The sequence below is a fragment of the Sturnus vulgaris genome, chromosome 6, assembly GCF_052056855.1.
Source record: "Sturnus vulgaris isolate bStuVul1 chromosome 6, bStuVul1.hap1, whole genome shotgun sequence".
Taxonomy (NCBI): domain Eukaryota; kingdom Metazoa; phylum Chordata; class Aves; order Passeriformes; family Sturnidae; genus Sturnus; species Sturnus vulgaris.
The window spans coordinates 25,117,856-25,131,687 of record NC_142248.1 but is presented as its reverse complement, the minus strand read 5'-3'; the positions used below and the strand labels follow the sequence as shown (position 1 = coordinate 25,131,687).

At 50.5% G+C, this 13,832-nt stretch overlaps 1 protein-coding gene across 1 annotated transcript; it reads right to left on the bottom strand.

The window, feature by feature from the left end:
- Positions 1-36: 36 nt before the first annotated feature.
- LOC106861770 (acetyl-coenzyme A synthetase 2-like, mitochondrial) lies at positions 37-10,385 on the bottom strand. Its single transcript, XM_014890393.2, has 14 exons — positions 10,022-10,385; positions 8,574-8,670; positions 7,214-7,413; positions 6,176-6,351; positions 5,390-5,542; positions 4,060-4,207; positions 3,487-3,624; positions 3,258-3,350; positions 2,772-2,884; positions 2,173-2,299; positions 1,367-1,494; positions 1,063-1,126; positions 613-734; positions 37-528 (listed from the first exon to the last, which is right to left on the bottom strand). Exons 1-14 carry the CDS (start codon positions 10,332-10,334, stop codon positions 352-354), a joined length of 2,049 nt encoding a protein of 682 aa, XP_014745879.1. The 5' UTR covers positions 10,335-10,385; the 3' UTR covers positions 37-351.
- Between the last annotated feature and the right edge of the window lie 3,447 nt (positions 10,386-13,832).

The following is a 13,832-nucleotide window of genomic DNA, read 5'->3' as shown; positions in this document are numbered from 1 at the left end:
GCAGAGGTAGGAGTAGTATCCCTATCCAGGACTGGACATCCTGCCTGCTGCTACCTCTGCAGCTACTGCAAGGCATAAGGAACCTCAAGGAGGGGTTTCTGCCCTCTGCTTTCATGGAATGAAACAGCTTGTCTCCCCTTACTCTTCTGCCTATGGTGAGTCATGTTCTCTGTCTATATGGGTGTATGGAGACAGGTTTTGAAGGTCTCTTGTGTTGTGGAGAAGTCACGCTAAGACTGCAGTGGACGCGTGATCTGTTAATTTACTGGCCACCACTTGCTTAGTGGCTTTTCTGGATGTTTCCCTGGTTTTGCAGTGAAGGAGGAGGAGATGGCTGCTGGCAGAGCCAAGCTAGTGGCCCTTCTGTTGCTCCACAAGGTGCTTGTGTCCCTCTATGATCTGCTGCACAGCCTCATGGTCGTCCAGGGTGGTTAGGTCCCCAAGCTCATTGGCCTTGTTCTCCACAATTTTCCGTAGCACCCGACGCATAATCTTACCCGAGCGTGTCTTGGGCAGCCGGTGTGTGACCTGTGATGGGGTCAGAGTCAAGGCTGAAGGAAAGGGCTTGGCCAATCTGCCAGTGTGGGTGTTGGACCAGTTAGCTTGTGTTACCTGAACATAATCTGGAACTGCATACTTGGCGATCTTCTTTGAGATGAGCTCCTGTAGCTCAGCAGCAAGAGTCTCCTGTGTGTAGCCACTGTCCTTCTTCAGCACAACAAACACATAGGCTCCTGGCAGAAGGACCACCAGGTTACTGAGCATGGTGAATACCATGCCCCTGAGCCCCTGCCTGGACCTAGTGCCATGAGAGTCCCTCTCTGCTGGTAGCCCCAGGGGATGCTCTGTAGCCAGAACTGTACGTGCTTTTGGCCACACATAAGTACTGCTGCTGCCACTTTATGCAAAGCCTAGCTGGTCTGTGGTGCAGGTTGTGATGGCTGTGCTGAGATCCATGCTAACATGCTGTATGGTGTGGACACAGCATTGCTACCAGTGGCACTTCCCGCTGCAGTGCCATAGCCCCAGGAGATGTTTTGGGGAGGAAAGATAGCATCTTACCTTCTCCCTTGATCTCATGTGGGTAGCCAATGACAGCAGACTCTGCCACTGCCACATGGTGAGTCTGGAAGAGAACAGGGCAGGAGTTTGACTCAGTGCTTTTGGCAGTCTGGCTGCCACCTGGAGCTGCCCTGACCTGACTTGGCTGTTCCAGCCCACAATAATGCAGGGAGATAAGGAAGAGCCTCAGATGGCTTCTGCCCTTTTTCCTTCCTGCCTCAGTAGGTCTGCAAGCACTAGTCTTTTCCTCCTGCCCCTGACTGCTTTAGTTTGGATGGTTTTACCTCCCACCCACATCTCTTACCACAATATCCTCCATCTCTGCAGTGCCCAGCCGGTGTCCACTGATGCTAATGACGTCATCCAGCCGTCCTGTTAGCTGGTAGTAGCCCTCACTGGTACGATACACACCATCCCCAGTGAAGAAAAATCCTGCAGTAGCCAGAACCATGCCATAGTCACTTGGAGAGAGCATGTGAGCTGCCCAGCAGCCATACTGGGCTTTTTCCAGCATACTGGCATATTTCCCCTCCTCCTGTCTGTAGGCTTCAGGGCCCATGTACTCTGCTTCTTCCTCAACTGCTCATGGTAAATGTGCCTACCTTCCTTGTTAGTCTTCTGCGTCTGTTGGTACCTGCTCTATCATCAGGCTCCTACTCTCATTCTGCAGTGTACTGACTAATACTGTGCCTGTCTCATCACCATGTGCTGGGAGCACTTTGCTTCAGTGGAGGTGCCTGTGGTCTTGCTGCTTCTCTTTGCATTACATCAAGACACACACAGTCTTGGGCTTACTCAGTGCCTCTGGGCGAGTCACACAGGGTTTACAAGAGATGCAGCAAGGTCTGTGCTCAAGGGGACTGGGGGCAGAAAGACAAATCCACTGCCTTAAAACAATGTGTGATCCAGTGGGGAAGTTGGTGAGGGGCAGTCCTGTGATATCAGAGATGAAAGGGGAGATGAAAGGCCTCAGAACTGTGGAGGGTCTCTGGAAGAACAAAGGAGCAGTACCAGCTCTCCTGAACCCTGCCTCCATACAGAAAACCAGCAAGCAGACCCAACCATACCCAAACAAACGTGTGCAAGTGTCCTTGCACATGTTTTCCTTACCTGGATAAGGAGTCAGGTAAGTTTCCAGAAATCTCTTGTGGTCGTTGTAAATGGTTCGTGCCATACCAGGCCAGGCTTGTGAGATGCAAAGAGCTCCTGAGACATCATTTTCCAGAAGGACATTTCCCTGTAAAATAGCTACCTTTTAGTAACCATGGCTGAAGGTACTTGGGATGTTTAGCTACTGCCTGTTTAACAACCCTGTGAGGAGGGTCCTGTGTGCCTTACTTCAACAGGACAGGCTTAGTCTCTCCCAGCATATGTCTGCAACAAACTGCCTCCCGTGGTAGGATGCAAGGCCCCTCCAGGGTGACTGGCTGTCCCTGCCCTGCCTTGTCCTTCCTGGAAAGATGTGCCAGGGAGCCCAAACACAGCCTCTCTTGTCAGGACAGTGCAAGCTAGACAACAACTCAGCTTCTGCACTAGCTGGAAGAATAGCTTTCCTGTTTGTCCCTTTCCAGTAAGGAAGGTTGCTGTCTAGCAGAGATGAGCAGGAAATACATACTTACAGATTTTCACTCCCACCAGTAAGTACGCACTGCAGGTACCTGGGGGAAAGGGGGCTGAGCCAGTGCCTGGACTGCATGTTAAAAACATACCTTGTTATCCAAGAGGCAGGGCCTGATCCCAAAAAAGGGTCTCATAGCCATGCCTGGAAGGATTTCAGCTCCAGGATTAGAAGGACGGGGTGAGATACAGATGCCTCCTGTTTCTGAAGGAAAAGAAATAGTAATGCTCATCAAAGTTGGGGCAAGAGGAATGCCAAGTAGCACTGCTTGGCCAACAGTCTTTGCCCTGTCCCTTACTACGCACTGCACAGGCTGGGGCTGAGGAAGGGACTTTGCAGAAGGACAATTGTGCTCATTTAGTTCAGCAGGGATCAGTTCAGATCAAATCCCCACGTTTACCTTGGTTAGCTTTAAAGACCGTTTTTTCTCTTTAATGTTCGGGTGCTTATGAGCCTTTACATCCTTGCTCATACAAGACTCTCAGCAACAACCACTATCGCTTGACCAGCAAAGCAGCAGGTCACTCCTAAAGCCTGGGAGAGCAGAAGCTGGAGCAAGGAATCATATGCATCTCACCAGTTTGCCACCAAGTGTCCACTACTGGGCATCGTGTCTCGCCGACCACGCAGAAGTACCATTCCCACGCCTCCCTGTTGATGGGTTCCCCCACTGCAAGGGGAAAGAACAGAAATAGTACAGTCTCCTGACTCTGGGGTCTCATGTGCTGCTACTCTTGGCATTTGTGGGAAGAGGGACCATGTGATGTCCAAGGATCTGCTGTCCCAGCCCATGTTGCTGCATTTACCTGAGCCAAGCACTTTAAGAGAAGAGCGGTCATACTTCTTCACCCATTCATCGCCGTATCTCAGGAGCAGGCGGATGGCAGTGGGTGCCCCATAGAACTGGTTAATTCTTAGCCTCTCTACTGTTTCCCAGTAGCGGCCTGGATTGGAAACAGGGCCAGTAAGCATCCACACAGGTCCTCCCAGCCCAACACCAAGGCAGAGAAAGAAGAGGTGAGAGCAAAGACTCTCCAGCAGTGCCAGGGCCCTCAGTCAAGTTAATTGCATGGTGGGAAGGATGAAAGTAGTTCAGGAGCAGCAGCCCCTTTTTCTTCACATCACCCAGCTTTGCTACTGTTCCTTCTGCAGGGAGGGAGAGGGATTAACAGCTCCACCCCTGGAGAAGCAGCAGCGGCTTCCTAAGCAGAGGAAAAGACTCTTCCCCTTGCAGCTCTCTACTGGGCACAGCCCACGGGTTGCTGCTGAGGCAACAGAGCCTTTGCTGCTCATGTCCTGGCATCAAGCCGGCAGCTCCCTGCCTGCTGTGGATCTCGGTGCTGTGGAATGTCCCAGCTCCCATGAGTCACCTCACTCACCAGGGTTAGGATAGACAGGTGTGCTCTCAAAAAGGACAGTGGTACCACCATTGCAGAGGGGGCCATAGACCACATAGGTGTGTCCCGTGATCCAGCCGATGTCTGCCACACAGCCAAAGATGTCCCCGTCCTGGTAGTCGAACACATACTGAACAAGAAAAGAGATGCAGTGACTGGTTTCACCTGAGCCTGCACTGCTGGCAAAGGGCACAGCACAGAGCAGTGTATTTTCTGTCAGCCCTAATGTTACTATGTTCTTCTGTCTTCCTACCACCCCTGCAGGGACACCTTCTTCCTGCAAAGAGTTTGTTGGTTTTTTTTTAAATCAGAAAAAAAAAATTAAATAAAATTGAAGTTAAAAACCCCCAAAACTGTGAAGATGCAGGAAAGAGGCACTTAAAAAAAAATCCCCACAGGCAAATTTGCTCTTTTCCAATGGAGAGAGATACAGCCTTTCTTTCCTTTTGCTGGTATGTAGACAAGGCTGATCCAAGTATCCTGTAGCATCTAAACAGAACCTTCTGGGTAAGAAAGGTGCCTCTGTACTTATGTGACCATGTGGAAGGAGAGGAGTTGTAGGCAAGGGCGAAGTGGTAGAGGACTCCATGGGCCTCCTTTAGGCACTGCTGGACTCCAGATGGACAGTAAACACTCAAAACCCCCTGAGCTCAGCAAAGGGCCCAGCACAAAAACAGTGAGGCAGCAAACAGAGGGATCATATGATGCCTTGGCCCAGAGCAACCCCAGCCTGCCCACAAGAGTTGGAATCCCTCCATCTCAGCTGGGTGAGCGCAGTGCTGTGCCTGCAGGCAAAAAGCTAAACAAACTCTTCTTCCCACTGCCCCATTTATTCCTCATGAGACCCTTGGCTGCAAGGCTGAAACATGAAGGAACAATGACTACCCTGTGCAGATCAGAGATGAGTGTTGTCATATTGGCAGCAACACAACCGGCTTCCAAAAGCACTCTTCTTCATTTCATTTACTCAGTGCCAGGAAAGCTTCCTAGGGGCCATTCTCCCACCAGCCTATCACTTCTTGCTGTCTCCTCTGATTTCTGTGGTTTCAGACCTGCTCATTTCTTCCTGCAGCTCCCTGCTGACTTTCATCTGGGGACTCCAGGGCCTCAAGCTCAGAGTAGTATGTATTTGGGAAACCCTTCTATGGTGCACTACCTGTAGCCAGATGTGGTCTGCTGGGGCCTGGAGGGCATCCCAGAGGCTTTGCACTGGATAAATATGAGCTCATAATGCAACAAGGAGCATGTGTCTTCCCTGCACTGCCTATGAACTGCTGGCTCATGAGCACTTTGTGGCTGGGGGATCCATTACCTTGTGTGTAAGAGCGGCAAACAGCAAGTAACCAGCTTGGGAATGAACCAAGCCTTTGGGTTTGCCAGTACTGCCTGACGTGTAGAGAAGAAACAACATGTCTTCACTGTCCATGACAGCAGGCTCGCAGCATGCATCCTCCTTCATCATCTCCTGCAGGAAAGAGCACAGCAGTTCTCTCAGGGTCTCATAGCCTCCCCTGTGTTGTGCCCACACCTGCTTGTGCATCTCTCGCTCCTGAGTCTCCCTCCCTTCTGAGCACCTGTGCCACCCTGCTCCCCACAAACATCCTCCAGAAGAAATGCATAGCAGGGAGCACAACTTCATGAAGCACAACTTCACCTGTTCAGAAGTTGTGCTCCACGCTGGCAGCCTTGCCACCCTGTGTGCTGTGGATAAAAGGCACATGCCGGGTCTGCCAGCAGACCCATGTGTGACAGTGTAGTGACAGTCCAAGACTGGATTCACAAAGTAGTAGCCATGTCTTGTGTGTTTCTAGGTCCCTGTCCACCCTGCTATGTGCTCTGGCTTGCACTGTTTGCCCTTGACAGTACAGGGCTGGTAGTATGGGAACACACACCAGTTGTCCATTCTAATGGCTACTGGGACTGTCCTGAACTTGTGTGCAGCTCTGACTGCTACTGCTGTGGGACAATGTCCCCAAATTCTGTCAATGCCAGCAAAACTGCCATGGCCAGGCAAGATCCTCTCTCCACCCAGTGTCCCTGCACCAACAGCAAGCACTTGGCCCAGGAGAAGTGGCAAAATCACTGGGCAGCCTCTCACCTCCTCCAGGGGCACATCTAAAGCTGTCATGGGAACCTTGCTGCTGGTCCTCATAGAAACCAGAACCCGTTTCACTCCAGGGCACTGCTTCACAGCCTGGTCCACTGTCTTCTTTAGCTCAATAATCTTGCCACCTCTTAGCCCCTGGTTCACTGTAATCACCGTCTCTGACTGGGCTGCAGAAGACAGAAGAGCCACATAAGCAACTCTGCCCCTCTCCATCAGTCACAGAGCAGACCTTTCACCTCTCTCTCTGTCTCCCAGCCCATAGTATTCATGTCTTTCATTTAGCAAAAACAGCAGCTTTGCATCTTTGCATTTCCCATTCATTTCTGCCTGTGTTGTATCCCCTTACAGGAGGCATTGTATCCAAGTCTTTCAGTCCCATGGATTGTGGACACACACATTTAGAGAGCTAGGGAATTACAGCTTGGAAATTCTTTTCAGGCCTGGATTTCTCCTGACTCTCAGGTCCATTTCCAGGCTGACAAGCTGACTACACCTTCAGTTAGGGAGGAAGTCTCCCAGGGTGATAATATGGTGAAAAACAGTGGAATTCATAATAAAGATTAACACCTGGTGTCTTTCCCGTGGGATACATCCTGAGGTACTGTCCCAAGGATGTGTTTCCCAACAATGAGTTATTGTCCTGTCCTAGCTGCACGTAACACATTTTAAATACGGGTATTTATTTATTGTCCGTACAATAAAGTTGGCCTTTTTTTCCCCAAAGAGGTCCGCGTGTGTTGCTGTCCTTTCTCTCTCTTTGCAGCGCAGTAACCACATGGATGAAAGAGAAAATCTGTTCATCCTATGGGCTGGAAGGTATTTAGTGAGCTCATGCCATTTATTTGGTTGCTAGTACCCGCTCCATGACTATACATTATTTCAGAAGATAGCCTCAGAGAGCCCAGGGAGTCTCACCCAAAAAACCTTTGCCATCCACACAACCTTGAGCCCACCTGAGCTGCTGAACCAAAAAGCTCAGCACTGTCCCCCAAGGGAAATAAGTCGCTGTTACCCTCTTATGCCTCTTACCATCCCGGATCCTGTCAGCGAGAGACTCTGCACTGAAGCCAGCAAACACCACAGCATGCACAGCCCCGATGCGGGCACAGGCCAGCATGCTAGCCACTGCCAGTGGGCACGGGGGCATGTAGATTGTCACCCTGTCACCCTGCTTCACCCCTTGCCTTTTCAAGGTATTTCCCAGGCGGCATGTCAGCTCCAGCAGTTCCCTGCCCAAAGAAGCAATGACATCGTTAGAGACTTTCTTGCAGATCATACCTGCATAAGATAGGGGCCTCAGAATCACAACGACAGAGCTTATATCCCTGCATACCCTAACCCTCCTCACTCTGAAGGAGCATGGGAGAGCTGTAAAAATCAGTGGGAAGGGAAGCAAAGAAGAGAGTCTCTAACATCGACCGCTATTTATGGAAAAAATATAAATTAGAATGATTTCGTATAACAACAGCCACTGGCAATTCCTCTGGCTCAGCAAACCCACAACACCTCAGCTGTCATTTCTCAATGACAGCCTGCACATTTCTTACCAACCTGTACAACCAGTGTGACCCACTGCCCTGCACAGTTGGAGGCTATATGTGAGAAGTTAAGATACCTTTCCCCAAAACAGGGGGGCTTTAGCTTTAGCTTTGCTAAAGCGGAGGTCAAGCAAGAACAACAGCTGTAGGAAAGCAGTGCGCAGAAAGATGCCTCTCCCAAGAAGCGTCCCTCCCAGAAACCTCAGCTTGGCTGTCAGTGAGTCATTTTATGGAAGGGCTCTCCATCCATGGGGATTGGCAGGGGTGGCTGTTCATATTTGTCATGTGAGGCCTGAAGTCAGAGAGGACAGAGGGACTTGTTTGGTGTGCAGAGGGATTTAAGTGAATTCTGTGGCAGTGACTCAGAGAGAGGCAATTTAAGCTGGAAGGTGGGAGGCCCCAGACCAACCTTGCAGGGCTGGACAGGCAGCCCCCCCAGAGAGCCAAATCCAGCAGTACTGCTGACATGAGGACGAGCATGGGATTTCTTAACACTTTTGCAGCTATCAATTTGCCTTTCTTGCAGACCACTTACCCAGAAGTTTAGATAATGGGAACCTGAGTGGGAAGGCATGTGTGTGGCTTTCCTGTGTGTCTTACCTAGCATTGCAGTGCTGCCCCAAATGGTTTATATCTGCCTCCTCAGCTGGGCAGGGACTCCTCAGGGCTCAGAAGATTTAATCAGGGGGTAGGTTGAAGTTTCAGATCAGCACAAGCAAGCCAAGAGCTACCATACTGTAGTGTGTGAAGGGATGCTGCATTCCCTCACATGACAGACATCAGCAGATCAGCCCTGTGCAGTGTTCATGCATGCTACAATATTCCTCTCATGCGGAAAGGTAATTACTGACCTGTATGTCACCCGTACCTCCTCTCCAGGTTCATCCTTCTCCCAGATTAAGGCCACTTTATCTGGAGCTACATGGACATGACGGTCCAGACAATTCACTGGAAAGGAAAACCCAGTGTCATTGACAGAGTAACCCTCAGTACGTCTTACCTCTCATAAAGTCAGCACTGGCAGCCCCATTTTCAGGTCAAAGTCAGGGCTGTATGTGTCTTCTCATCATTAGCCTTGGATAACCTTTGTGGATACCAGCCAGATCACAAGCACCATCCCATGCCTGTTATGCTCCTCACCACTCCAATACCTGCCAATCCCCACTATCAGCTTCCTCCTTAACTGCAACCTCATGCACTCCAGAGCAGAAAACGCCTTAAGTCCCTTTGGAGGTCACACCTCCCTCGGAGCGCTGGCAAACATTAACTAAGCCTTCACTCCTCCCAGCACTGCCTTGCAGCTGCCTCCGGGCTGAACTAGGGCAGTTTTTAGTGGCGGAGCTCCTAAATAACAAATGTAGGACAAAGGGAAGCTCTGCACTGGAAGGCTGCAGAGTGCACTTGTCCAAGATGGAAAAGAGCCAGTCCCTGGCTTTCCAGGGACATTGTAAGCTGAGGCTTTGGCTGGAGTTCTTCCATGTAAAGTTCCCCACATTGCTGGCAGCTTTAGTAGTTTCCTCACAAGCCTTGCTCCACTCTCTGTTTTCCTTAAACCTGCTAAAGTCATGGGATGATGCAGCAGCTCCAGACTGCATACCAACTTTTTTCTCCTGACCATTTGTAGTCTTCCAGGAGAGAAAGAAATGCATATAAAAGGAGAAAGAGTAAGATGTCAATTCCCAAAGGCAAATAACTCTTGCTCTCTTTCCCAAATAGATTACGTAAGATCTGATTTTCTCAGAGGTCTGTCTCGTATTTTGAACACAGGGACCAACAGCACAGTGAGCAGGACACAGTGTCACCACGCCCAGTGTCTTCCCCTGATAGCCCCCCTAAGGCAATCGCCCCAGTCCACAGAAGAGCCTCCCACTACAGTGGTGACAGTATGGCTCATATCTCCGGTATTTTGCTTTCTGCAGATACATCTTGCCTTCACTGAGCAAGAATAACCTAGAGCAACCCTGCCTTCTGAATGCACAGGGTTCAGTATTACTGCCTGTGGTCCTGCAGGACAGACCTACTGTACTGCTGTGGGATCCATGGGTGCTGAGGGAGAGCAACCCAGCTCCCAGCACACACCAATCCAGCTGCAACCTTTTCGATGAAATCCAGTTCCTTCCTTAGGGCCAGCCACAACCTCACACTACAGCCACTGCAGGACCAACTGGACCTTTTGGGGATCCCCCTCTCTCCAGACCTTTAATTCTGTGCTCTTCCAATACATTCCCAGAGCTGAAGTCACACACATAGAAGCACCTGCAGGTAATTGGTAGGATCCCATGTCCATCTCCTTCCTTACCTGTCACATTTAGCTGCCCACCCAGGAACCAGGAGATTCTGCCCTGGCACAAGTCACAGTCCTGGACAGAGTGGAAGGGGGTGATCCAAGTGAGCCGGCTCCTTCCTAGTGCTCCCCAGAAGATGTCACTCTGCTCCACTGACACCTTGTATAAATCTTGGTGGTCCTTGGGTCTGGGGAAGGCGACGGCTTCAGGCATGTAGGCAGTGAGAGGCCTGTGGCTCCAGGATCTGGCAGCCACCAGCCCAGAGGGGCATCTGGGAGCCTGAGAAAGAGCTCTGAAGCAGCAGGTCCTGGCCAGCAGCCTGGCCATCACCTGCCTCTCACTGAGGAGATAGATGCCTGCAGCCCTCACAGCTGCTCAGGACACCTGGCCCAGGCAAGACTTTGGCCCCTGTGTTAGGTGGGGCTATGTTGTCCTGAGCTGACTGGACACAAAGCAGCTTTTTCACACAGGGAGCCCGGGCACCCCTTCTGCCCTGCCTTGTTCTTCTCCTCCTCTCTTCCAGAGGACTATGGGAAAAAAGAAATTCAATCACCGTAAGGGAGGGGAAAGGGGTGGGCTGTAAAAATATTTGACTGAAAATAACCTTCACGCTAATCTGAGTCCTGATAGCAGTTCTTGAATAGGAGCCAGGTTAAACGTGTGCCTGAGCTCTCCTCAGTTGCCAAGGTGCCTGGGCCAGGCTCCAACAGCCCGTTCCTTCTCTCCTAGGGCTGCACTGCATCCCCAGACCCCTCTGTTTCATCCCCACTCACCTCCCTCACACCTTTGTTTATTAATCACCATCCCCTCCCTTGCTGCATCACCCCCACTGCATCCCCCAGCCCTCTGCTGGCCACAAAGTCATCTTGGGGCAGGTCCCTATAAATCTTAGGACCACCCCCATGCTAGTCATGAGTGATGGGACTATCCCCTTCCCAGAATTAATGCCCTAGGCTGTGGTGGGCCAGGGAAATTTCTCACTTGGCTGTCAGCTGCAGGAGGGGAATATTGCACCCCAATCAACCTTACTGCTGGGTGGCTGTCAGAGCTGTGCCCTCTGGCAGGCTGGGCTGGGCTCTATGCCTCCTCCCAAGCACTACAGACTGGCTGTAACACCAGCTGGGCCGAGAGCACTCAATGAGGCCATGGTGGAGCAGCTGGAGGTGGTTTGGCATGAAGCACTGCAGTCCATCTCACGCTGAGACCTCCCACCACCCACTGTAGCAGAACTCAGCTGCCTCCCTGCTTCCAAACAGGGGGTTTTTTCTGCCTTCTTTTCCTTCAGGCCCTATACAGGTAGTTTTTTTTAGGTAGAATTTGGAGGATTCCTTCATGTCATTGAGCAAATTCCCTTCTCTTCCTAGGGGGCACAAGAGAAGAGCAGAAAAAGGCTCTCCCTGCAAGTAGGGTTGTTCCAGCCAGGCACACCTAAGGAATCAACAGTAGAGATGACAGGGTTAGTAGATCTCCTCTTTGCTCTTCAAAGTGCAACACCACTCCCAATCCATGGAGCTGGTATATTTGGTGAACAGGCTGGACACCAGTGTGGGAGTCAGGCACTAGTTCCCATCAGGTGCACTCATCCTAGACCACACACCTGTTTTGTGTCAAAGCCACCCCGAGCTTGGTGGGAACCTACAAGGGCACTGCCCCCCTGGGGAAGCATAGTCCTTTGGGCTTACACAAACTTAGGCCCAAGGAGCCTCATTGTTCCCCAAGTCTCTTATTTCTTACGCACACCTGCTCTGCTCCAGTATTTTTCCTGTCCCTGGAAGGCATTGTGTTTTTCCACCAGACCATTTACAGATTCTTAGCAAGGCAGGTAACTCCTTACCTGGTGTCGTGGTTTAAGGAAGTCCGGTTTTCAGTTGGGGAAGTCCAGGGGCCACAGGCTTAGGGACCTGTCCGAGCCAATCACAGGCTAGTTTTGAAGAGCCAGTCAGCTGGCTAGTTTTGAAGAGCCAGTCAGCTGGCTAGTTTTGAAGAGCCAGTCAGCTGGCTAGTTTTGAAGAGCCAATCACAGGCTAGTTTTGAAGATTGACACCCGGTTAAACCACTTAAAAGAGTTGAATACACCTCTGTGGAAAAGCATATTTAAAAATGAACAAAGGCCAGGAAAAGCTCTCTTGGCTTCCGGCCTTTGAACAGGTAACTGGTTGGGCTCTGCTGTGGCCCTCGCTCCGTCCTGATAAACCTGCCAGGCCCCATCCTGGTGGGGTGGCTGAGGCCTCTTTCCAGTGGAGCCTGCCAGTCCTTTTTTGCTGGGCCATGCCACTGGAGCCATCCCAATGCCGAGAGCAACCCCGTGGCTGAACGGCCCCATGGTCAGTGCTGGGGTTGGCCCCAAGGCTAGGAGTGGCAGGGGCCAGGAGTGATCACCGCCATCCTGGACCAGGAGCGGTCACATGGCCAGGACTGTGCGGCCGAAATCAGCGCGACCGGGACAGCGGTGCGCAGCTGTGGCTGTCTCAGCATGGCTCACAATGAACTTTGTTTAGCTGCTTTTAGCCAGCCACGCTGTGGACAGAAAGACAAAAATGGTGGCAGCAGCATTTCTTGTTTCCAGTGCTCCACATGAAGAAAAGTGCTGAGTGGAGCTGGCGGTCAGCACGGCTCACATGGTGCCAGCAGTGAGAGGCATGGCAAGTGATTTCCTTGATCCATTTCCTGGATGAGACCAACCTTTCAGTGCTGCAGAACTCTATAAAAACTGTTTCAATTGGTAAAGCTTGAGAACAAATGAACCTACGAACATCAATTCTCTTCCAAATCAGGAAAAGGAAAGGGTGAAGACACATAGAGACGACAGCATGGGACACTGAGGTGTCTTCCCAGTAAAGAAGGAGTCAAATCTCAAATGGGAGGGGATTGAGGAAATGCCTTAATCTTGGGCTGAAATTCTTTTGTAAGGCTATAGTGAAGGCTGTTTGATATATCAGATTATAATTCATGGGACGCATTGGAGTGTGTAGGGTTTTAACTACAGCCATGAGCAGAGGCACCAGTGTTGAAGTAAGCAGATGTTGAAGTAGCTGTGATCCTATGAGAATCTTGAATAGAGAGAGATGAGAAACCTTGCCCCAGGAACAGAAAGAAGAAAACCTCTGTTCCCAGAGATGGATGAAAAGAACTTTTGCTTTTATGCTAGAACAGCTCATCCTTAAAATAGTACCCCATAAGTTGACATGACCCATGAATGCAGCTGTAGGAAGGCTGCAAGAGATGGGAGGGACTTCACAATTGCAGATTTCTGGGTGGCTGCTATTAACGGAAATTAAAAGCCACGAGAGAACTGTTTCTTGTGGAGAAGTCTCCATGGCATGGCAAGAGAGACTCCTCTCCCTAAGAGAACTGAAGACAGACTATTTTAGAGGTGGTAAACTAACTGAAAGTCACAGGTTTTGTCTCTTCATGTTGTCAGTGCGAAAGAAAAGAGGTTGTGGGACACAGAGAAGTGTTCTGAACATTTATTCTGATTTTCTTATTATTTTTAATTCTGTTAATAAAGTTTTTTAATACTCTTTAAAGTTTTAAGCCTGTTTTGTTCTCCTCCTAATCCATGTCTTACAGCAGGAAATGAATAAATAATTCTAGTGGGTACATTGGCATTTGGCCAGCACTAAATCCACTACACCTGGTAACCCAGAATAGGCTTCCATTGCTCTCGAATTGGAGCTCACCTTGCTGGGAATCCCGTGGGTGCCCTTCACTCTCAACCAGTTTCCCTGCACTTGCTGTATCTGGCTGCTACCTCAGCTCTTCAGGCCAATATGGCCCTGTATGGAAGGGGGCTTACACCAGGTCTGTGGGCCAGAAAGAGTTAAT